The sequence below is a fragment of the Peromyscus maniculatus genome, chromosome 3 (genome assembly GCF_049852395.1).
Source record: "Peromyscus maniculatus bairdii isolate BWxNUB_F1_BW_parent chromosome 3, HU_Pman_BW_mat_3.1, whole genome shotgun sequence".
Taxonomy (NCBI): domain Eukaryota; kingdom Metazoa; phylum Chordata; class Mammalia; order Rodentia; family Cricetidae; genus Peromyscus; species Peromyscus maniculatus.
This window is the reverse complement of record NC_134854.1, coordinates 69,325,279-69,349,576: the sequence shown is the minus strand read 5'-3', so window position 1 is coordinate 69,349,576 and position 24,298 is coordinate 69,325,279. Positions and strand designations below refer to the sequence as shown.

The window sequence follows — 24,298 nt, the reverse complement described above, 5'->3', positions numbered from 1 at the left end:
TGGTCCTGACAGTATGGGCCCAAGGAATGGGCACTGGTTTCCTAGTGACTGACTTCAGCTGTGACTTTCATGGACCACTAACCCTACCACACACTAGCCTTCAAGAGCAATGGAAACAGGGTGGAGAGATGCTCAGTGGTTAAGAGCACTTGCAGAGGACCTGAGTTCAGTTTCCAGCACTCACATCAGTCTGCTCACCATTGCCTGTAACTCCAGCCTCAAGGGGTCTGTTGCCTCTGGTCATCATAGGCACCTGAACTCATGCACAAGCCCACACACATACACACATAATTTAAAAAATATTTTATAAGAGTAATGGGAAGCACTCCACAAATATTTGAATTGCATACTAGAGACACAAATCAACATATGTACCTTGTGATGTGTTTGTCAATACATCCTTGCATTGAGATGAAAGCACAATAATTAATTGCTATTTACTTCTTGTGTATTATGGGCTCCATGCCCTAGGTAACATTTGTAGATTTAAGTGTTGTCTGGGAGATGATAAGTATGTCTAAATGATAATGTACAAGTTCATCTTATGAAGAGACTAATAATAGCCTCAGTTAGAGATTCAGTTAATTTGATCATATCATCTTCTAACTAGAGTGTATAGAATCATGGGGCAGTGAGGGGCACTCAGATCTCACCTCTTCCTCAGTCTTAATGAAAGGTTTAAAAGAAATGAACCTTAAAAAAAAATGTTGGGGCTGGAGATGGCTCAGTGGTTAAGAGTACTAGCTCCTCTTCCAGAGGACCTGAGTTCAGTTCCTAATACCCACATGGTGGCTTACAACCATCTGTAACTCTGGTCCCAGGAGATTTGGTCCCCTCTTCTGGCTTACTTAGGCACTTCATCCACATAGTAGACAATCATACAAATAAAATAAAAATGAAGGTAAAAAATCATTATAGTTATTATTTTGAAAATTAGGTATGCCTAAGTGTAAGTTTGCACATGTGTGTATGTGCACAGGTGCCTGCTCAGGCTGGAGGTATCAGATCCCATAGAGATGGAGTTACATGTGGCTGTGAGTCACCTGCTGTAGGTGCTGGGAATAGAATTCAGGTGATTTGCAAGTGAGGTATGTGCTCTTAACCACTGAGCCATCTCTCCAGGCTCAAATAAACCTTTAAGAAAAAACGGTAAGATAAATACTGAAATTTGGGACTGGATGAGAAATCCCACCAGGAATCTCAAATAGACAGACACGGTACAGTTTGCACTGGATTCCATATGCTGTGTCCATTCCTTTCCTTGTGGGTACTCAACAAACACATCCCCCATTATAACAATGAAAAGCAATAATGCCCAGTGATCCCTCTGGTTCCAGGTGATCTTGGGGACAGAGAAAATAAGGAAGTAAGTAAGTCTGTAATTTAAAGTATTTATGGGTCTAGTATGCCAAGTAAGACATACACAGAAGTAAGGAAAAATCCAAGGAGATCCCAGTTAAGTTCTCCATTCCATTGCTTTCATACAGACACGAGTCCACATTCAGCATGTCTACAGTCACGCTGCTGGCTGTCTAACACCCTAGATCCGTTCACCCTCTTGTATAAAGGTTGTCTTTGCAGGACATCCAAGATAACTTCATGTCAAAGCCACAAAGAAATTACCACAAATTTTCTATTTTGGAATGTTGATGGGTAAAATTTATTATATACAGTATAATATGCCTGGACGTTCACGTTACAATACACAGTTTTCATTTGTGCACTTGAGGAGTCAGGGACATGGAATGTAATGGAGTTTTATTGCCCAAGAGTTTGTAGACGTTTTGAACGATGAGTAAGAGGTTTGTCTTAAATTGAGGCGCTATGGGCAACGCTGCCCTGTGTGGTGATAAAAGTGGTGGCAGTCAGAAGCCTCCGGGTGGTAAGGATGGGCTAAAGTGACTGTCGGGATCTCAGCATGCAGCTGAGTGGGCGGTCGCTAGTGGCTAGATATCTTTACACATGCAGCTACAGAAAAGTGGAGAGAGACTAGCACACTCCTCCTTTCCTCCTATCTAAGGCTGAGGGGGGAGAGTGAAGGACGACACAGTGCAGAATTTGCACAGTTTAGAACATTCTATGTAAATTGTTTTCGTAGGACTGACTCAAAAAAACAAACAAAAACAAAACACTTCTTATGTCTGACTAAAGCCAGAAAACAAAAACAAAAACAACAAAAAGCAAAGCTTTTGTTCAGACACTTAGCAAACCCTGGTTATGAGAACAGTCATGGATATGTGAGCCATTCTGTTCGATTTCCAGCCTGGATTAGACCCTGTCCCTAAGTGTAGGATGTGTGACTGGTTCAGGCCGCTGCTCCCAGAAAAAGGGCCCCAGAGTATTGGAAATTTTTGTACTTAAAAAATTCTTGGTCCAGGTATGGTAGTACATACCTTTTCAGCAAAGGCAGAAGCAGGCAGCTCTCTGTGGGTTTAAGATCAGTCTGGTCTATACAGTAGGTTCCAGGACAGCCAAGACTACTTAATGAGGCCCTGTCTTAAACACAAATGAATACTTAAAAACTCTTAGCCAGGCGGTGGTGGTGCACGCCTTTAATCCCAGCACTCAGGAGGCAGAGGCAGGTGGATTTCTTCTAGGACAGCCAGAGCTGTTACACAGAGAAACCCTATCTCAAAAAAAAAACCGAAAACCAAACAAACCCCCAAAAGTCTTAAGGATGGAGCTGTTGCACTTCCAATCAACTGAAGAAACACACCAGCTCTCCGCACCGGCATCATCATCTGGCTAGCTCTGAGAGCCCACGCCCTGGATGAGGATTCGTGAGGAAACAGCCCCTCCACGGCTGTAAAAGCAGCATGATATTTCTCACGGGTGCTTTTGCTCACTCAGGATTTTGCTGAGAACCAAGTGCTGAGAGGGGTCCACAGCTCTGTGGGGTTCTGATGCCTCCACCCTCGGTTTGCAGGAAAAGTCAGCACACACGGGGTTCCGTTTATCACTTTAGCTGTTTTGATAATGCTCTCAGAGCTCCCTGGGGCTGCCTTTGGAGGTGTGGGTGCAGCCAAGGTTTTCTGTGACCATGTAAACACTCTGTCTTTACCAGACTCTCCAGACTCATCAGTTACATTGCCAACTTGAGAGAGGCCATAAGTGACCCTTGTTTGCCAATCTTACAGCCTATTGGTCAGGTTCATATACCAACAAAACCACAACAACAAAGTGACCACCAGCACTCCTATTACTGAGTGTTACTGATGGACAAACAGACCCTTGTAGTCACCAACTGTGAAACTGTATTGAGAAGTCAACAGTTCATAGCTATCACTAACCTGGAGCCTTATTTATCCAGGGATGAAACACTAAGGCCAGAAACATTTGAAGGAATTACACAAAGAAAAACCCACAGCAGCTAGGCGTTGGTGCTACATGCCTTTAATCCCAGCACTCGGGAGGCAGAGCCAGGCGGATCTCTGTGAGTTCGAGGCCAGCCTGGGCTACAGAGTGAGTTCCAGGAAAGGCACCAAAAACTACCCAGAGAAACCCTGTCTCTAAAAAACAAAACAAAACAAAACAAAAATACAACCCACAGCAAATAATTTTGACAAAATCTGTGACATTAGTGGATTTTTTTTCCTATTTTTCCATGAACAGTTGTTTCAGAATGAAAGGAAATATTTCATTTTTCCAGTTCCAAGGTGACTAAGTTGATTTTAACTGGAAACTGTCCTTTTCTGCAGTGTGTGTGTGTGTGTGTGTGTGTGTGTGTGTGTGTGTGTGTGTGTGTGTGTGTGTGTGTGTTTACCATGAACAAAACAGTAAAGACAACAATCACTGTCCTCACAAGTGGGACTGTGCTTTGCTATGTTTAGGGACAGAATTTTGTGGTCGGATATCAGGAAGGACCCAGGAAGTATTAGGGCATACACTCTAGAACCACAGAGCAGAACTCTGACGTGATGACTAGCTATTCTGGGAAGTTAGGACGGATCTGCTGCTCTGCAATATTTTGTTGTTGTCGTTAGATAGCCCAGGCTGGTTTTGAACCCATTATGTAGCCCAAGCTGGCTTGAAATTTGAGATCGCCCTGCCTTAGGCTCCCGAGTGCTGGGTTTACAGGTGTGTGTGATTGCCGGCAGCTCTAGGTCTTGTCATTGTTTCTGCCTCTCTAACTGCCCGAGTTGGTTCACTCCCTCTCTCCTCCCTCCTGTCTGCTCTGGTCAGCTTTTCTCATGGCCACGCTAGAGTGAATTTAGAGGAGGATTGGGTGGGCACTTTGTGGGCCAAGTCCGTGGCTGCTGGTACAGAGTGAGGGAGAGCCCCCAGACTGGGGACATAAGCCACCAGAGCCTTCAGGAGAAGACAACTCCCAACCTATGAGCACAGACGTGAAGTGAGCTGAGCTCTGATGTGACCCTGGTGCCCTTGGCAGACAGATCTTGTCCTCAGCACTGCTGGGCAGACTGCAAAGGTTCATGGGACGGGACAGTCCACTGAGCTACGGGAAGAAGGCACTCCCAGACGGCCCCTCACTGTTGCTTAGAGAAGAAGACCTTGAAAGCACTGCTGTAGCTCCTGTTGAAGGCTGTGTAGATGAGCGGGTTGAAGAAGGAGTTGGAATAGCCCAACCACAGGAAGATGCTCTTCCAGATGGCAGGGATGTCCCAGGAGCACAGGGGACCGATGAGCTCTGTGACAAAGAAAGGAAACCAGCAGAGCACAAACACCCCGATGAGGATGCCCACCATGAGGGCTGCCCTCTGCTCCTTCTGCTCCCGCCACGTGTCCCCTTCTGTCTGGAAGGTCACGGTGGCGTGGCGGACAGTGAACACCATCTCGGGCTGTTGTGTAGCATCCTTCACCTGCAAAGTACAAACAGACACTTTGTAAGGGACAGACTCTTCACGCCTGCCAGGTGGTGGCCAAGCTGAACCCAGGTACGGGTGGGCCTGAGCCCCACAAGCTGCTCCAAAGGAAGTGTTGGAGTTTAGGTGGGGGATCCCATAAACTAGGGGCAGAGTAGTGCAATGGCTGCGCCAGGGGGTCTGCATCTTAGAAAAGGGAGGATGCTGCAACACCAGAGTTCAACACAAGTGAGTTTGTGGCTATCTCATCAGCTAAAGGGGCAGCAAAAATAAGCAGAACGTGGGGTGTCCTGGTTAGCTTTAGCTGTCAACTTGGCATAAGGCAGAATCATCTGAGAGGAAAGCCTTAATTGAGAAATTGCCTAGATCAGATTGGCCTGTGGGGTGTGTGTGTGTGTGTGTGTGTGTGTGTGTGTGTGTGTGTGTGTGTGTGTGTGTGTTTGCCCAGCCTACTATGGGCAATATCATCCCTAGGCAAGTCATCCTGAATTGTATAATAATAAAACTAGCTGAGTTTCAGCCAGTAGTTCTCAACCTGTGGGTTGTGACCCCTCTGGCAAACCTCTGTCTCCAAAAACATTTACATTATGATTCATAACAATAGTAAAATTACAGTTATGAAGTAACAATGAAATAATTTTATGGTGGGGGTCACCACAACATGAGGAACTGTCCTAAAGGGTCGCAGCACTAGGAAGGTTGAGGACCACTGGACTAAGCCATCTGCCAAGCCAGCCAGCAAGAAGCATCCTCCATGTTTCCTGCTGTCCTTCTTGGGCTGTGAAGTGAATTCCTCAGTTAGAGGTGAGGTGAGGCTGTGTGGGCTAGGAAGCAGGCCTGCCTTCAAGCTCCTGCCTTGACTTCCCTTAATGATGGACTGTGGTCTGGCATTATAGGCTCAAATAGACACTCCCCTCTCCCAAGTCCGAGTTTCTCACAGCAACGTAACAGAAACTAGAGCATGAGGCATGTGGATTTGGTGGCAAAGAGACAGAAGACGGGTTCACAAACTGGGTGGAGTCCAAATCAACCTGGAGGCTAACTTCTAGGCTTGTCTGTGAGGGAAGACACACCCTCAGTGTGGGTAGCACCATCCCATAGGCTGGGGTCCCAGACTAAATAAAAGGACAGAGTGAGCGGAGCACCATCATCAGCCTCGTTCTGCTTCCCAGCTGCACAGACAGTGTGAGCTGCACAGACCTCAGGCTCCTGCCACTATGACCTCCCTGCCCTGATAGATTGCACCCCAGACCATAAGCCAATGCAAAGCCTTTCTCCCTTGAGTTGTTTCTGCCAGGTAATTTAACAGAAAAAAAGTATATACATATACATATATATTATATATTATACTATATATGTATATCCTAATGAGCTTATTATAAACAAAATAGTGAAGACTGAAAATTCATTTACCATATCTCTCACACCAGGTACCCTAACTCAACCAGCTACATGGCACCATGTGGAGGTCAGTGATTTTCCTTTGCCATCTGGAGGCTAACTGGCTGTGGCTTACTGCTACTGTCTAGCCTCAGAGAGGGCCCACTGTCGAGGTAGACTTTGAGGTCTCCTTTGCTCAAGCTTCACTCAGTGTGACACTCAGAGCACTTCCTGTTACCTACAGGATCGAGATGTAGCTCCTCATCTACTCTCAGCTTCTTCTCCAGCACCATGTCTGCCTGCACACCTCCATGTCCCGCCATGATGATAATGGACTAAACCTCTGAAACTATAAGCCACCCAATTCAGTGTTTCCTTTATAGGAGGTGCTGTGGTCATGGTGTCTCTTCACAGCAATAGAAACCCTCACTAAGACAGCAGGTGCGGGGCTCAGTGGGTAAAGGTGCTTGCCACCAAGCCTGATGACCTGAGTTCTATCACCTTAGACTTCATGATAGGAGGAGAGAACAGACTCCATCAGGACTCCCAGGAGGTCCTCCCTCTGACTCTTCCTCCCTCAGGAAGTCTTCATCACTCTTTTTTATTTTCATGGGCCAAACTGGGCATTGCTGGTGGCCGTAGGACTGCTGGCAACCTGAGGGTAACAGCAACAGTGAGGACACTGAAAACATGGGGTGCAACCTAAGACAGAGCGCCTGTGTGGCCTGGTGCAACCTAAGACAGAGCGCCTGTGTGGCCTGTGCAGGTGTCTCCATGATGGGTAAGGTGACCTGCTGACGTCCCACTCAACCTAAGTCAGAAGCTCATTTTTTAGTAAAAGGGGGGCCTGTAGGGCCCTGGCCCCTGTTTGGGTAACTGTTGCCTTGCTTTCTGACCTTGACCTTGATATCCTCCCTATGCTAATTCCCTGCTGGGTTCCACCCTCCTGAATGCTAAGGGAAGTTCCTTGTCTGTGTATCCTGAATAATGGGCTTTAACAGCTTAGATGCAAGATTGTAAAACATCTGTATCGAACTTCTGCCCTCCAGGGTTCTCCCATTGTGCTGTAAGCCTGTATTTAAGACCTCCTCCCTCCTTCAATAAATGGCATTTGGCATTAAAAAAATGAATCATAACCAAGTAGGGTTAATCATAGGAAAAATAATAATAATAATACTGAAAATTAAATTAAAAAGAATACAAAGTAACTGATTAAAAAAAAAGAAATAATTTCGTAAGGTCATATAATACCTCTTTTGTTCTGCATAAAGAAGGTCAAGTATCTTATTGCGGAACCATTTTAATTAATAAATATCAATTGACAATAAAGAAAAAAAGAAAACATGGAGTGCTGTGATACTAGGGGTGCTGGAGACATGGAAACACTGGGGCATGTTTTTGCATCAGGAATTCTTCAGAGTTTAGTAACAGAGCTCCATATTTCCCAGAAAAGCACACCCCCCACCCCAAATTCTGTTTTCATTCTGTTGCTGTGATAAACACCACGACCCAAAGCAACTCGGAGAGGAAAGGGTTGATTTTAGTTTACACTTCCAGGTCACTCTTCATCAGTGAGAAAGTCAAGGCAGGACCTAAGCAGGCGTTAAAGCAGAAACCACAGAGGAGTGCTGATTGCTGACTCACAGGCTCATGCTCAGCTAGCTTTCCCATACAGCCCATGCTCACCTTCCTAGGCATGGTGCTGCCCACAGTGGGCTGGACCCTCCCACATCACTCATCAGTCAAGATCTTCTCTCACAGACATGGCCACAGGACAATCTGATTTGGGCAGTGTCTCAATTGAGGTTCCACCTCTTCCCAGTTCACTCCAGGTGATGTCAACTAACCAGGACACACTTCCATGTGAAACATGGATCCTTCTCCCAGGCCATGTTCTGGTGCTGTGTTCAACAACAGTACCTCCCCAGACTCCCACAAGTGAGCTCAATGATTGAAATCACTGTCCATGGAGCTGTCAGGTCCATTGGTAGGAGATCCTGGCTATTTAAAGAGTTTCCACTTTCTCTCGTTTTCGCGTTTGGGTGCTCACCCTGCCTTCCAGACCTTGGCTGTCTGCTCTCTTCCAATCAATGGCTACAGTAAAGCACCTAACTGGGTCTGTAGAATGACCTGTACCAATTGCCATAAGAGTTTAGCATACTCATTAGCAGATCTCAGGAAGAGAGAATAAGGCTAACACAGAGTGAGCAGCCAGACCAAGCCAGATCCTCTCAACTCTGACACACACTTAGAACAGGTGTTGCACAATTTCAGACTCACAGAACATTTCCACCTTTACCAGCCTTTTGTCTTTCAAAACTGAGTTATTTGGGGACAGGTACCACTTGCCAAAGCTCTTGGGTTTTGTTTGTTTTGTTTTGTTTTTAAAAATATTGATATGCGAGCCGGGCGTTGGTGGCGCACGCCTTTAATCCCAGCACTCGGGAGGCAGAGCCAGGCGAATCTCTGTGAGTTCGAGGCCAGCCTGGGCTACCAAGTGAGCTCCAGGAAAGGCGCAAAGCTACACAGAGAAACCCTGTCTCGAAAAACCAAAAAAAAAAAAAAAAAATATTGATATGCTAAATAATGGTTTATGATTTTACTAAAAATCTAGCATGCTCTTTCCCCTGCTTTGTGGTACCAAAGTTGGGGGACAGAGACTCTCAGATCTAAAGGGTGGGTTCAGATGATTTGCAAGACAGGTCACCCGGACCTGCCAGAACACTCAAGAAACAGATTCCCAGATTCGAAGAAGGCTCTCCGTGGTGGTGACTCAGGGACAGACTGCTTGTGCTGTAGCTATGGTAACAAGGAGGCTTGCTGGTTGTCTAAATCTCTTCCTCTGATCAAGGACAATGCAGTTCCCAGAGCACATGCTTATAAACAAGCCAGTAATCATCAGCCTTCACTCAGGAGCCAGCCAATCAAGTCAGAGTCACCCTAGAAACCTGACTCTGAGCACCAATCATTTTGAGCACTCACACTCTACAGATGACATTGGCCTCTGCCTCACAGAATGACCACCCACCCTGAGCCCGATCATTCTGAATTCATAGAGATAATCATGATTTCCCTTCTCCTAAGAACAGTTAGGGATGATGGGATTTCTCTGTGGTGATGTATTGTGTGCTCTAATAAAATTTGCCTTAAGATCAGAGAATAGAAAAAGCCACTAGATTAAACATAGAAGCCAGGCAGTGGTGGCACACACCTTTTAATCCTCGGGAGGCAGAGATCCATCTGGATCTCTGCAAGTTGAAAGCCACCCTGGACTACATGTGATTGACTCAGTCTAGGAGAGCAACAGAGCCAGGCAGTGGTGGCACACACCTTTAATCCCAGTACTGGGAAGTAAGTAATGCAGCTGGGAGGAGGAAGGTATATAAGGCGTGCGGAGACAGGAACTAAAGGCTTTTCAGCTGGAGAGCTTCAGAGACATTCAGAGGGTTCGTGGAGTTGGCGAGGTGAGATGTGGCTGTGGCTTGTTCCTTTGTCTCTGATCGTTCAACATTTACGCCAATATCTGGCTCTGGGTTGTTTTTTTTTTTTTAATTAAAAGACCTATTTTAGACTTCATCTTACATTTTTCTTACTGCCTAGGCCATAGATTCACTAGTTCTTTTCATCTCAGCCTCTGGGTCACAGCTGTGCCACCCTTGGGCAGTTTTAAAGGTAACACTGAGACCATTTCTAGGACCTGCCATGATATCTCCCCACCAAAAGGCATTCACTGGACCCCAGCTCCAAGTACCTTTTGTTCAGGCACTCCTGGTTTTTTGGGTTCCTGCTGGCCCCCTGGGCTCCTATTGCTATCCCAGAATTTGCAAATAAGGATGTCTTTGTGCCAGATCACCATATTGAGGTATTTGATTCAAGTAACTAGAGCCTCAGCTAGAAGTCTGCTGCTGGGTCTTGGATTAGATCTTGGGATAAGGTGTAGTTGGTGTCAAAGTGCATTACCGGCAAACACCACCATGCTGTGCAATTAACTTGCAGCATCTACAGTTGCATGCTTTTTTGTTTTAAAGATTCGTTGTGTGTGTGCGAATGTGCATCTACATGCAGGTGCTCTCAGAGTCTATTAGAAGGTATTAGGTCACCTGGAGCTGGAGTTGTAAGCTGCCAGATATGAGTGCCAGGAGTGAACTCAGGTCCTCTATAAGAACAGCAAGTACTCTTGGTTTTTCGAGACAGGGTTTCTCTGTGTAGCTTTGTGCCTTTCCTGGAACTCGCTTTGGAGACCAGGCTGGCCTCGAACTCACAGAGATCCGCCTGCCTCTGCCTCCCGAGTGCTGGGATTAAAGGCGTGCGCCACCACCGCCCGGCTAACAGCAAGTACTCTTAATCACAGAGCCATCTCTGTCTAGCCCCAGTTGGCTTGTTTAATTGATATGCAGAGGCCTTACAACACTGCCCACTTGGGGTCTCTCTCTAGCACGTTCTGAGAGCTCATCAACTTCCTAAATGAACTGCCCTTTCTTCAAGATTTTTTTGTTCACGAAAAATTGAAGCATTCTGTAAACTCACTAGATATAAAGTCAGATCTATAAACTGTAAATTCAAAGCCTACACCAGAGTCAGGGGCATAAGGGAATTTTTTCCCTAAACTTCAGAGAAAAGGGCAGAAATGTGTTGTGGAATTCAGAATTTAATTAGACTATCAAACAAACGATATTACCAGGATCTGTCACAGCCTGAGTTGGCATCTCTTCCGATTTGGAAATATTTAAAAGGAGGACAGAGAGGAAAAGAGTTATCTAAGCCAATTGTGGAAATTTAAACATAAAGATAAAGATAGAATATGGATTACATAAGGTGCTTTCAGAAGCTTCCCTTGCATGGGATGACTGAACAAAGGTGCAAAATTGCAAAGCAAACAAAGACAGAGAATAGATTTAGCATCCATGCAGCATTTGTGTGGAACGGAAGCCCACAGCTGATGGAATGAAGCCTTAGCTGAAGCCCAGTCGTCGTCTTCTTCTTCTTCTTCTTCTTCTTCTTCTTCTTCTTCTTCTTCTTCTTCTTCTTCTTCTTCTTCTTCTTCTTCTTCTTCTTCTTCTTCTTCTTCTTCCTCTTCCTCTTCCTCTTCCTCTTCCTCTTCCTCTTCCTCTTCCTCTTCTCTCTCTCTCTCTCTCTCTCTCTCTCTCTCTCTCTCTCTCTCTCTCTCTCTTCCTTTTTTTGTTTGTCTTTTTGCAAATGGGTTCTCTGTGTAGCCTTGGCTGTCCTGGAACTCACTATGCAGACCAGTCTGGCCTCGAACTCACAGTCATCTTCCTGCCTCTGCCTCCCAAGCACTGGAATTAAAGGCATTCCCACCATGCCTAGCTCAGTCTTTTCTTTCAATTTAGAGGGACTAAAAAATTAGAAGTAAATGGAACAATGAACCTAGCAACTTAGAAAACACTCGATATGAGGCTAGACATTTCCAAATAGCCTTAAAAAGTAAAGGCTAGCGATCTGTGTGAGATGAGGTTTTCTGGATACACCTGACTAAGCCTCTATACCCAGAGATGTGGGAGACTAGATAAGACCCATGTACTAACAGATTATCTATCAGTTGTCTATCTGTCTTTCATCTCTTCATATCTATCATGTATTAATTATCTGTTATCTATCATCTACCACTGTCATCTATCACTTATCTATATCTTTAATAATCTATTAGTAGAAATCACCTTAAAAGAATCAATATCTCAAGCTAGAAACTGAGTGCAGTGGAAACTCCCAGTAATCTATGAGGGTGACCCTAGCTAAGACTCTGAGTAATGGGAAATATGGAGCCTGAACTGGTCATCTCCTGTAACCAGACAAGACTTCCAGTGGAAAGATTGGGACCCCAACCCAGGCATATAATCTCTGACCTACAATTTGTCCTGCCTATAAGATATGGTGGGACAAAGGTGGTGCAGAAATTATGGGAGTGGCCAACCAATGACTGGTCCAACTCGAGACCCACACTGTCAGAGGGAGCCCACCTCTGACAATGTCTGGAGGGCCAGAACCAAGAGACTGGACAGCCCAGAGTCCTAGGATAGAACCAAACATGACTGGCAAAAAAGAAGTCAATGAAATGATTCCTAATGATGCTCTGCTATATTCATAGACTGCTGCCTAGCCCAACTGTCAGTAGAGAAGCTTCACCCAGCAACTGATGGAAACAGGTGCCGAGACCCAAAGCCAAACATTAGACAGACCTTAGGAAACCCTGTGGAAGAGTGGGAGGAAGGATTATGCAAGCTAGAGGGGCCAAGGATACCATGGGAAAACACAGAGTCAACTAACCTGGCCTCTTGAGGGCTCACGGAAACTGAACCACCAACCAGAGAAATTACATGGGCCCTCTGCACGTGTGTTGCAATTGTGTGGCTTGGTCTTCTCATGGGATGCTGCAAGCTGCAGGAAAATATAATGGAATTCAGCTACTATCACAAAAGCTACTACTTGGGAAAAGTCAAGGACTTTTCCAAAGGTCAAGCTGTGGCTTAAGAAGTCTTGGTCACACTCGGGAGGCAGAGCCAGGAGGATCTCTGTGAGTTCGAGGCCAGCCTGGACTACCAAGTGAGCTCCAGGAAAGGCACAAAGCTACGCAGAGAAACCCTGTCTTGAAAAACCAAAAAAAAAAAAAAAAAAAAAAAAAGAAGTCTTGGTGATATTTTAGATTTTGTATATATATTAGCTGGTTCCTATAGTGATTTTCTTGTAATGCTATGCATGCTTCCAAGAACTCCTAACTGTATTTATCTAAATTACCTATCAAGCATCCAAGGCCAAACAATCTTCTGAACTAAGGTAACACCCTTGTGGAAACATGAATGTTCCCTAGGTCAGGTGGATAGCTTTATTTCTTGTGCAACCTGAGACCCTCCTTTTCTTTTTTCTTTTTCTTTCTTTCTTTTTTTTTTTTTTGGTTTTTTTTTTTTTTGGTTTTTTTTTTTTTTTGGTTTTTCAAGACAGGGTTTCTCTGTGTAGCTTTGCGCCTTTGCTGGAACTCACTCTCACTTGGTAGCCGAGGCTGGCCTCGAACTCATAGAGATCCGCCTGGCTCTGCCTCCCGAGTGCTGGGATTAAAGGCATGCACCACCATTGCCTAGCGACTCTCCTTTTCTATTACTAACATCAAAGACTCCTAACTTCTTACCTAACCACTTCTAGGAATGTAGATTGAGCACATAAATTCCCTTTTTGATATACTAACCGATCATTAGTTCTTAGTTGGCCTCCTCCTTTACTACTCTGATTTTGGGTTGTAAAAGAAAGCCTGGTAGTCACTGTCTGGGGAAAATTCTTATCTGCCTTTATGACCCTGTAAGAATTCAAGCCTGGTGACCTTGCTCTGCCAGAGGATTGCTATTGCTTGGGTTTATAACTGGATTTCTGAGAGACTCAGGGAGAACTGAGAGAATAAGGAGACTGAGAGGAAGAGAGAGATGGGAAAAAAGAGAATGGAAGAACTAGATGGGTAAGAACTGGAGAGGAACAAACTGAGATGGGGAAGAACTAGACTGAAGGGCTAGAAGAGAGTACCAGAGGAACAAGATGGAAGGTGAGGAAGAGCCAGATGGGGAAGAACAAGATGAGAGAGAAGGAGATGGGAGAGGAGCTAAGATGGGAAAGAACTAGATGGATGAGAACCCTGATGGGGCAGAACTAAGATGAGAGAATTAAGTTAGAACTTAGAGGGGACAGCAGATAAATGTAGAGAGAAATCAGGCAAGAAAGGAGCTAGGCACGAGAGCAGAATAGAAGCTGTGTAGAGAGAGAACTGGCACAGAATAATAAAGTGTATGGACCAAGGAGTTTCATGTACCTAGATTCATTTTATATCATCAAAGATTAATTATCAGCTGGTTGTAGATTCTTTCTGGACCCTGGGAGGGGATTATTGAGGGGCTGGACCCCCATAGTCCCAGATAGTGGGACTCCTGGCAGAAGGAGCAGAGACTGTCTCTGACTCTTTTTCCTGCTATTAAGACCCTTTCCTCCTGCTGGGTTGCTCCATCCAGCCTTACTAGGAAAGGAGGTGTGTAGTCTTGCTGCAACTGGATATGGCAGGGATGGCTGGTATCCATGGGAGGCCTGTCTTTTTCTGAAGGGAAGAGAGAGGGAGTGGATTGGGGAGCTTGGGAGAGGGACTGGGAGGGGAGGAGGGAGGGAAGGAGGAGAAACTGTGATTGGGCTGGGAAAATTTAATTGATTAATTAATAAAACATTAAAAATAAAAATAATTGCCAGGTGGTGGTGGTGTATGTCTTTAATACCAGCACTTGGGAAGTAAAGGCAGGTGAATCTCTGTGAGTTCAAGGCCAGCCTGGTCTACAAAGAAAGTTCCAGGACAGCTAGGACTGTTACACAAAGAAACCCTGTCTCAAAAAATAAATGAATAAATGAATAAATAAATAAATAAATAAATAAATAAAATCAATATCTCATATTAACTGATAAACAAAGTCACTATCCAAAATCTGCTCACTAAAGTCATTCCAAAGGGGACATAATCACCCACTAAGTTCCCATCCTTCTAACTTCAGAGGACATCTACCTACACTGTGGATGCCCTGCTTGTACTGAGTTAAAGCTACCTTTAACCCTCACACTATAGAAAGTTAACTCATTTGGTATATAATTTAAAAGTTACTTGGGGGTGGGCTGGAGAGCCGGCTCAGCAGTTAAGAGCATTAGCTGCTCAGCTAGGTGTGGTGGCTCCGCCCCTTTTATCCCAGCCCTGAGGAGGCAGAGGCAGGCAGGTCTCCAAATTTGAGGCCTGCCTGGTCTACACAGTGAGTTCCAGGACAGCCAGGGATACATAGAGAGACCCTGTCTCAAAAACAAAATAAAACATACATATATTATAAAACCACTGCTCAACTGCTCAACCAAATGACCTGGGTTTGATTCCAGCCCATATAGCAGACCAATACTATTTGTAACTCCAATTCCAGGGAATTCAACACTCTCTTCTGGACTTTGCATGTACTGGGAACACACATAGTATACATACATATATGCAGGCAAAACACCTATAACACATAAAATAAAATAATTAAAAATAAATGAAATAAAAATTACCTGAGAATGGCTGGTTGGCTCAACAGATAAAGACATTTCCCGCCAACCTTGATGACCTAAGTCTGAGCCCTGGAATGCACTGGTTGGAAACAGAGAACCAACTCCAACCATTTGTCTTCTGATTTACATGTGTGCATGGAGGCACACACACACAAAATGTAAAACAATGAAAAAACAAGACATCTGAAAGGCAAAGGTAACCTGGTTTGCAGTAAATTTAAAATAGTAAAGCTAAGGAAATTTTTCTTTAACAAAATACTTTGTTGCTGGGCATAGCAGGTGCTGTAATCTATTTTGGAGGCTAAGGAAGAAAGATTTTCAAGGTTAAGGCCAACCTGGGCTACATAAGGAATTCCAAGCCGGGCGGTGGTGGCGCACGCCTTTAATCCCAGCACTCGGGAGGCAGAGCCAGGCGGATCTCTGTGAGTTCGAGGCCAGCCTGGGCTACCAAGTGAGCTCCAGGAAAGGCGCAAAGCTACACAGAGAAACCCTGTCTCGAAAAACCAAAAAAAAAAAAAAAAAGGAATTCCAGGCTAGCCTGTGTTATATAGGAAGACCCTACCATAAACAAATAACAGATAGACAAAATGATTCGTTTGTGCCGGGTGATAAAGAGCAAATGAAAGACCAATCTGTGGCTGTGCAGCACATTTCTCAAAGGTCTGAGAGAACATGGATTCCGGTGGTGAGAAGACAGCCCCTTCCATCTGTGACTCTCCTAGAGTTCAGTGAGCATTGGCTGTTTCCAAAGGAACTGTGCTGCCACTGGTGATGAGACTGTAGCTAAGAACGCTTACACTAGAGACCAGAGCATTACTGAAAAGACAGTGAGGGGCCTGGAGTCCCTGGAGACGCCCCACAAGCAGGAGGAACTGCAGCCCAATGCACTCTCACAGCTGCATCCGAGTCCCCAGAAACCTGTCCTTTTACACTGATAACAGTGTGCCAAGGGGGCTGGAGAGATAGCTCAGTGGTTAAAAGCACTGGATCCTTTTCCAGAGGACCCAGGTTAAATCTCAGTGTCCACAAAGCAGCTCGCAACCATTTCCACCTTCAGTTCTAGGGGATCCAACACCCTTTTCTAGCCTCCGCACACACCAGGCACACATGTGGTGCACAGATACACATATAGACAAACACCTGTACATATAAAATTTTAAAAAATGTACTGAGGCTAGGGATTTAGTTCAGTTGGTAGCATGCTTACAGCATGCGCAAGCCCCAGATACAATCTTGAGCACCAAATAAACTGGGTATGGTGAGTTACACCTCTAGTCCCTGCACTAGGAAGGAGAAGAGAAGATCAGTCCACAGAGAGCTGGAGGGGACCCGGCACCCTCCTCTGGCCTCCACGGGCACTTGCAAAATGCTTGTTTTTAATTATTTTAATATCTGAGTGTTTTGCCTCCGTCTATGTCTGTGTACCATGTGCATGCAGTGCCCCCAGAGGCCAGAAGAGGGCATTTGATCCCCTGGAACTGGAGTTACAGATGCGGGTGCTGAAAATCCCACCGAGGTTGAAGAACTGTGGATGCTCTTAACAACTGAGCCATCCCTCCAGTTCCCCAAGACATGTTTTTAAATAAAAAAAAAAAAGTACATACTGACTGAGCCATGCTCCTCAGCCTCAGTTCAGTAATCAAAGCTTTGTTCCTTTGACTGGTAGTCTTCTGTCACTACTTGTCATGAGCCCCAACCCCCAATCACTAATGGACCTACCCAGCATCTCCCTGTTGTTAGAGTAGGGGGAAAAAAGTGATCAAGAGACTGGAGTCTCTGGCCTGAATGGAGACCTAACATTCAGTTGAGCAGGATCATTCACTTGGCCAAGAAACCACCCCTAGGAACTGAGGCTTCCTTAAGCCATGCTGCAGAGGTAGGTGAAATAATCAGTCCTTTAATGAGGTACTGAGATTTTCTTCCCCGAGTCCCACACAGCAGCTTACCAGGCTGCAACCACATTGTTTTGCCTGCTCCTTTCCTAAGTGTACCTTCTTCTCTTCTCCCTTCTGTCTCTTTTCTAAGCGTGCTTTCCTTAAGACGTTGGGCTCCCTCCCCCAACATTTTGGACTTCCTTACTCTTCCTAAAGCCTCCTCCCCACCCCACGGCCTCCTGTCCACCTTTCGTCCGACCTCTACAACAGGCTTAAACTGAGTGGCTTTCCCCTTCCTCTCCTCTGTCTCTGGGCAGCAGCTGGGTTTTAAGGCGAGACTTGTCTTGTGTTTCCATTTGAGTCTATTCCTAAGTTATTTTATTAACGAGACCAAGAACGCCCAAAGGGGTTTGTAATTGGTGTCTGGGTGTGTTCCTGGGGAAACTGAGGCTCACCTTTTAGACTGTCAGTCTCATCACTCATTCATAAAAGAATTTAGAAGCAGACTAGAAAGGAAGTTGGGGACAATTTTATTGGAGTTTAAGAGAAAAACAACAGGGCGGGGAAGCTGTGAGTCTCCGCAGCTGCCAATGGATGGGAAATGGGGAAGAGGGAGAGAGAGCGTCATGCTGTTCGCAATGGCGGTCAGCAGGCGGCCCCAGGGAGAAGAGAGGGAGTTCAGAGAGGACGCGGGACAGCCCGGAGAACCAGGGAAAGCACCCTGGGCCTTGGGCCAGTGTCTGAAAGAAAGAGAAATAGATAAAAAGAAGAAAACGGGGCAAGTTACAGCAGGCGGATTCTGAAAGGGACTGCGCCAGAGAAGAGGCCTCTGGAAAGGAAAAGTACACTGTCTCATTAGGGGCAATTTATCCCTTCCACCTCCTTTTTGGCTGCTTGAAATGCCAGGTCTCCACTCAGGCTAGAGACAGAACAACCTTCACCTTTTTTTTTAAAATGGTAATTTAAATTCCAAGGAAGAGCAAAGCATTCTGTTACCAGGGGAACAGAGGTGGAACCCAAGCTTTAGTTGCCTAAGGCTCTTTAGAACCTAGCTCTGGGCTCTCTGGTGGATGGATACAGTAGAGTTTCCAAAATTCAGTTCAGTGAATTCTGGTCCTCAAAATTCTTTGTTGTGGGGCCATCCTGTGCTATTAGGAATCACCAGGCCGTCCAGACATCGTCCTTGGTGGAGGACCACTGCTCTAGATGGAGGACCAGGGAGCCATGTCTCCCTTTGCCCCTTCCCCTGCCTCCTCCACCTATTGAGCCCTAAGCTTGGATGACTAGGAATGCAGCCACGCTGACAAGGTCTTCACAAAGAACCACCATTTACTTAGGCTTACCTTTACATCAAGCCAGTACAACACTCTCAGTACATTCAGTTAAAGTATTCTGCTGTCCCAGAGCCCGGCAACAGAAAACCGGGACTGTATTCTTGTCTGATCTAACTTCAGTCCGTAAGTGAGGCCCTCAGCAATGGGTAGGGAGCTGGCTCCTTTTCCTGGAGCTTGAGAACACTGAATCACCAAGTCAGATTTCCAGGAGTTAAGGAGAGGCAGACAGGGAATTGTGGGTGGCAGAGGATGGAAACTGGACTTCCTTGTAGAGATTGTCTGCTTCAGATGTCAGCCATAGGTAGCTGGGGGAGCTATCTGTTCTGAAACTTGAATTTCTTCCTGCATATTACTCAAAGGGAAGGCAGCTTGGCCAGGTGATCCTCAGTGGTGCCCATGGTCTGATGGGGCTGCAGTAAATAGGCCCAGAAGGCAGTGGTCCAAACCATAAGCAAGGAAAGCAGACACCGAACGCAGGGACCAAGATGACAGTAAACAGTTGTCTTTAATCTTGGGGGGGGGGTGATTAGACAGGACACTGAAGAATGATAAATGACAACCTAGAAATAATAATTTGCAAAATAGCCTAGAACACAACCGATGTGCCTGCTATGTGGCAATCATCCTGTCAATCATTCTAATCTTCCCTCCTCGGACCCTCCCTCACTACTAATGCAGAAAAAGGCAGGTTTTTTTTTTTTTTCATTTCGTTCCCCTCCCCTCCCGGGGTACTGAGCCAGTGTCCCCCAGACACCAGCTTCACCAGATGTTCTATAAGGGATGCTGCCCACCCACAGAGCTTTAGTGCCAAAGTGGACCCGATAGGATATGATCACAAACCCTACATTTCCCACATAAGAAAACAACCCACCAGACACTCAGCATGGGAGGGACTCTGTAATTCAGAGCTTAAAGCAAAGGTAGTCTCTGGCGCTTGCGCCCTCCCTTGCCTACGTCTTCCTAAACTGGAGAGTTTCACCTTCCATAGACTTCGGGGGAGGTCTGCTGAGAAGAAAGCCTTTGCAGATGCAAGTGAAGTATTTTTAGTGATCCTTGTAGCACCCACCTCCACAGCTTCGGGAACGGGGGAGACGCTGTTGGTCTTCCTGGAGCCCACGCGGAACTTCGCGGCCTTGTAAATCTTCCAGTACACGAAGAGCACCACGCACAGCGGCAGGTAGAAGGCGCCCACGGTAGAGAACACGGTGTAGGAAGGCTCGCGACTGACCTGGCACTCCTCGCTGAGCTCAGAGTACGTCTCCCCCCAGCCGAAGAGTAGCGGGGTCAGAGAGATGACCGCAGAGAGTGCCCAGGTGAGCACGATCATCACGTTGGAGACGCGCTTGCGGGCACGGAGTGTGTACTCCAGGTGGCGTGTGATCGACCAGTAGCGGTCCAGGGCTATGGCTGTCACATTCCAGATGCTGGCTGTGCAGCAGAGCACGTCACACGCTATCCACAGCTGGCACAGCCGCCGGCCCAGCTGCCAGCGGCGCCCGGACAGTTCGTGCACCAGACTCAGTGGCATGACCAGCGCAGCCACCAGCACATCCGAGATGGCCATAGACGCCACCAGGTTGTGTGGGACGCGGTGGAAGGTGCGTACCCTGAGGATGGTGGCCAGCACCAGCAGGTTCCAAGCAAATGTGGCCGCGGCTAAAAAACCTAGCAAGGTCAGAACTAGCACTCGGAAAACTGAGAGAAAGGGCCGACTAGGGCGCAGGTCTTCCGCACCCAGGCTGCGATTGGGTTCCAAAGAAGAGGGAGTGGAGAGGGAAAAGGAGGTCAAGTTTACAGGCAGATCCATCGCTGGTCCAGGACACCTGCGTTCAGATTCAGTGTAGCCACCGAGCCCACGGGAGTCAATCTAGAGATGTTTGCGACCACTGACTAGTGGAGAGGTTTCTGCCAAGGGCTGTGGACCCTGGCCCCAATCTCCAAACAGTGAGAGTCTGGAGGAGACCGTGGCAGAGAGGAGCTAGGCTGCAAACCGCGCAGTCTCGGTATCCTTAGGGATTTGGAAAGCCGACTCAAGGGGCTGAGTCTGGAAGCCAGGGCCCGCCTAATCTATCACATGCCTGCGTTTCCTCACCTCGGCGGAGACCGCTGTCTGGTCGCCCGCAGCAGAGCATCCTTGGGATCGTCTCTGCCGGTGGATTCCTGGAACCCAGCTGGTGCGTCAGAACAGTCGCTGGTCCAGGATTGCTCCCTGCCCGCTCCCCCACCCCTCTTCTCCGGGCAGTGGCGCCCTGGGGAACAGCCGGAACCTGAAGAAGCCACGCAGGTACCTGCTTTCTAGAGATGGTCTTCTGCCCTGCGCTGGCCTCTCTCCACCATGCCTGGGGTAGCTACTCCGAAAACGCACGCTGGCGCGCCCACCCGGACCTGCCTTAGCAAAGTGGGGATCCAGCGCTACGTAAGGCATCAGCTGATGAAGCCGCCTCTCTCCCCGCCCCTGGCTCCCGGAGCGGCGGTGCTTGGCGCTGTCCACGGTGCTGCCGCCTACACCAGCACGCAGCTTGGTGGCTGTCCAAGGTCCAGTCGCTCTTTACCAATTGGTCAGTGGCCGGGATCCAGGTTACTAGTCAACTTTCCTAAAGCCTTCCTCCAGTACCCATGCCCCCACCTGGAGGTGATTTTGAAGCCCCGAGCGGCATCTCGGTTTCCAATGGGTGTTGTGCACAAGTGTCCCAAGCGAGGCACTTATCTAACAGTCTAGCCTCCTGTTTTCCCCCTCCAGATTTCAGTACGCGATTGCCTCCTAGGTCGGTAAGCTCAGTGTCCTCGCTTAAAGAGTTGTTTGCCTTAGAGAAGGAGACAGATTGCTGTTTGTCCTGTTCTCAGAGAAGGCTGAGGTGTAGAGCTAGGGTGCCTGTTTCCTGACACCTAGAAAGAGGCTTGCAGTCGTCTCTCCAGCTGGAGAGATGGCTCAGCCATTAAGAGCACTGGCCGCCCTTGCAGAGAACCTGCTTTGGTTCCCAGGATTCAGGTAGTGCCTCACAGGGCTGCAACTCCATTTTCAAGCAATAAGACACCCCCTTCTGGCCTCCATAGGCACCAGGTACACATGTGATGCACATACATACAAGCAGGCAAACACTAATATACATAAAATAAAAATAAATAAATCCTTAAGAAAAAGAAAAGGCCCATGACACTTAAAAAGCAGGGGCACTGAGTCAAGTGTGATGGTGCAGCCTTTAATCTTGAGGAAGGTGGAGCTTTGTGAGTTCAAGGCAGCCAGAGCTACACAGTGAGACCCTTTCTCAAATATATATATATAATATATATATATATATCCAAGCAAATTAAAAGAAAGCCATGGGGACATTAATTCTTCACCCCAATGCACATGTAAACAAATTGACACAAGTGTGCTCAAACACACACACACAAACACACACACACACACAAATACATATACACACACAGAGTTCTGCACCTGTGTACACATGAATGAGTTCGTGTACACACGTAACACATATGCACACACACAAATGGCCATTGACCCTTAGTAGGCCTAGCCCCTTTCAGCGAATTTCCTTGGGGTCAAAGTCTTTCTGCAACAATATTAAGGTAATACTTGTTTTTTACACTGTTAACACTCATGTTGGAGGTACACATTTGCACCCACATTTGCACCGTCCTTCTGATAATAAGGGAAGATGCTTATGTTGAGGAATTCTATTTACATAATCATAATTATGTCTATGTTAACTAGAACTGGAAGGTTTTCAGTTTTGATTTTCGTTTAGTTTGCTTTTTTTCTAGACAAGGATTCTCTGTGTAGCCTTGGCTGTCCTGGAACTTGCTCTGCCGACCAGGCTGGCCTTGAACTCACAGAGATCTGCCTACCTCTGCCTCCCAAATCCTGGTATTAAAGGCAGGCACCACCACCCAGCAAGAACTGGAAATATATTAAATGAATAACAATTTTTTCTTGAAAGAATTATGGACAGATAAACTACCATTCTTCGCCTTGCATGTAAAGCAGATATTTTCTTTCAAATGAGTGAAGCAAACCTTCTAGGAAAACAGCTGCCAATATTTTTCATCCATAGCAAAATTCTGGAACATTCGAATCCACCATTGGAAACCTGGCAGCTCACAGGCACTAGAGACCTGTGAGCTGAGCTTGATGATAAGGTTAATGAATGCAATTCTTTCTTTAAAGATTTACTCAACTATTTAAAATATTGTGTATGTGGTGGGGGTATGTACTCATGTGTGCAGGAGGGTAGAGGCATCAGATCTTCTGGAGCTGGAGTTCCAGGTGGTTGTGAGATGCCTGAAGTGGGTGCTGGGAACAAAACTCAGGTTTTCTGGAAGAGCAGTACAGGTTCCTAATCATTTAACTATCACTCCAGCTGCATGATACTGCATTGTTAATGTGTCACCATCTGGAAAGTTTGGACAACTCAATACCCAAGGTACCCGGGCATGGCATGACAATATCCTGAATGGAATTTGACTCAGTTCAAAAGGCAAAGTACACAATAGGATTTTTTTAATTGTTTGTTTGTGTGCTACAAACAGTTCAGAAATTAGCATTTACTGAGTTTTGATATAACACCACAGGAAAAATAGCCGTAATTATCTGAAAAGAGTATTTAAATCCTCCTCCATTTTCCAGTTACAGCTATGTATGAGACTGAATTGGCTTTACCAACTTAAAAGGAAGTAACATCTCCCAGAAGATGGGTTGAAGGGACAGATACAAGATTCCAGCTGTCTGAAGAGAGTCACAAAAAGTTTAAGCAATGTAATTTCAAGTTTTGGAAAATATTTTTTACAAAGACATATCGTTTATGTGAATATGTAATGGGGTCATTGTTTTATTTTTAAAAATAATAGGTGTGGTAGTTTGAAATAAAATGGCCCCTAAAGGGAGTGACACTATTAGGAGGTGTAACTTTGTTGGCATAGGTATGGCCTTGTTGGAGGAAGTGAGTCATTGTGGGGGTGGGCTTTGAGGTCTCCTAAGATCAAGCTATGCCCAGTGACACAGTTCACTTCCTGTTGCCTGTGGATCGAGATGTAGAATTCTTAGCTCCTTCTCCAGAAACATGTTTACCTGTATGCTACCATGTCCCTCCATGATGATAATGGACTAAACCTCTGAACTGTAGACAAGCTTCAATGAAATATTTTCCTTTATAAGAGTTGCTGTAGTCATAGTGTCTCTTCGCAGCAACAGAACCCCTAACTAAGACAATAGATAAGTGTGTTCTGAATTGCCCCACTTAAATTTATAGCCCAAAGCTAGGTATATTGGCGCACGCCTATAGTCCTAGCACTCAGGAGGCAGAGGCAGGAGGATTAGGAATTCAAGATCTGTAGCCAGATTATCCACTGAGCTCTTCTAGGCTCTCCAGATTTAAGTGTACCGTGTAGCAGCCTTGACGGTAGCTGTAAGTTTCTCCGATCCCACCCAGCCCATGGTCCTGTGTTTCTCTGGTCTGGCCTGGCCCCACAGTCCTGCAGCCATTTATAAAATAATTACACGGAGGGTTATATTAATTACTAATTCTATGGCCTATTGGCTCAGGCTTCTTGCTAGCTAGCTCTTAAAACTTAACTCAGCCCATTTTTATTAACCTATGTATTGCTACATGGCTTCATGGCTTGCTGGTACTTTCACATCTTGCTTCTCCTGGTGGTGGCTTTTAGCCTCTTCCCAGACTCCACCCTTCTTTGTCTCATCCTCAGGTCAAATGTCCTGTCTAAACTTATCGTGCCCTGCCATAGGCTAGTGCAGCTTTATATATATCAACCAATCAGAGAAACACATATTCACAGCATACAGAAAGACATCCCCTTT

The 24,298-nt window shown here is 46.1% G+C and overlaps 1 protein-coding gene and 1 long non-coding RNA gene across 3 annotated transcripts; one reads left to right on the top strand and one right to left on the bottom strand.

Moving 5' to 3' along the window:
• Positions 1 to 1,622: 1,622 nt before the first annotated feature.
• Positions 1,623 to 21,077, bottom strand: Htr5a (5-hydroxytryptamine receptor 5A). 2 transcript variants are annotated; one of them, XM_006994540.4, is made up of 2 exons: positions 19,544 to 21,075; positions 1,623 to 4,820 (listed from the first exon to the last, which is right to left on the bottom strand). In XM_006994540.4, exons 1-2 carry the CDS (start codon positions 20,282 to 20,284, stop codon positions 4,488 to 4,490), a joined length of 1,074 nt encoding a protein of 357 aa, XP_006994602.1. In that variant the 5' UTR covers positions 20,285 to 21,075; the 3' UTR covers positions 1,623 to 4,487. The 2 variants fall into 2 exon arrangements, with proteins under 2 accessions (XP_006994602.1, XP_042129215.1); XM_042273281.2 differs by lacking the exon at positions 1,623 to 4,820 and adding an exon at positions 17,612 to 17,883 and having other exon boundaries at positions 19,544 to 21,077.
• LOC143272336 (uncharacterized) lies at positions 19,655 to 23,294 on the top strand. Its single transcript, XR_013049812.1, has 2 exons — positions 19,655 to 19,790; positions 23,111 to 23,294. It is a non-coding gene; the product is annotated as an uncharacterized LOC143272336 (long non-coding RNA).
• Positions 23,295 to 24,298: the final 1,004 nt, after the last annotated feature.

Bases quoted from the DNA above. Each gene is read 5' to 3' on its own strand.
- Htr5a (XM_006994540.4), bottom strand. From the start codon at position 20,284: ATGGATCTGCCTGTAAACTTGACCTCCTTTTCCCTCTCCACTCCCTCT. The intron at 4,821-19,543 runs GTGGGTGCTACA...TGTACTTTGCAG, and splicing joins CCGTTCCCGAAGCTGTGGAG to GTGAAGGATGCTACACAACA.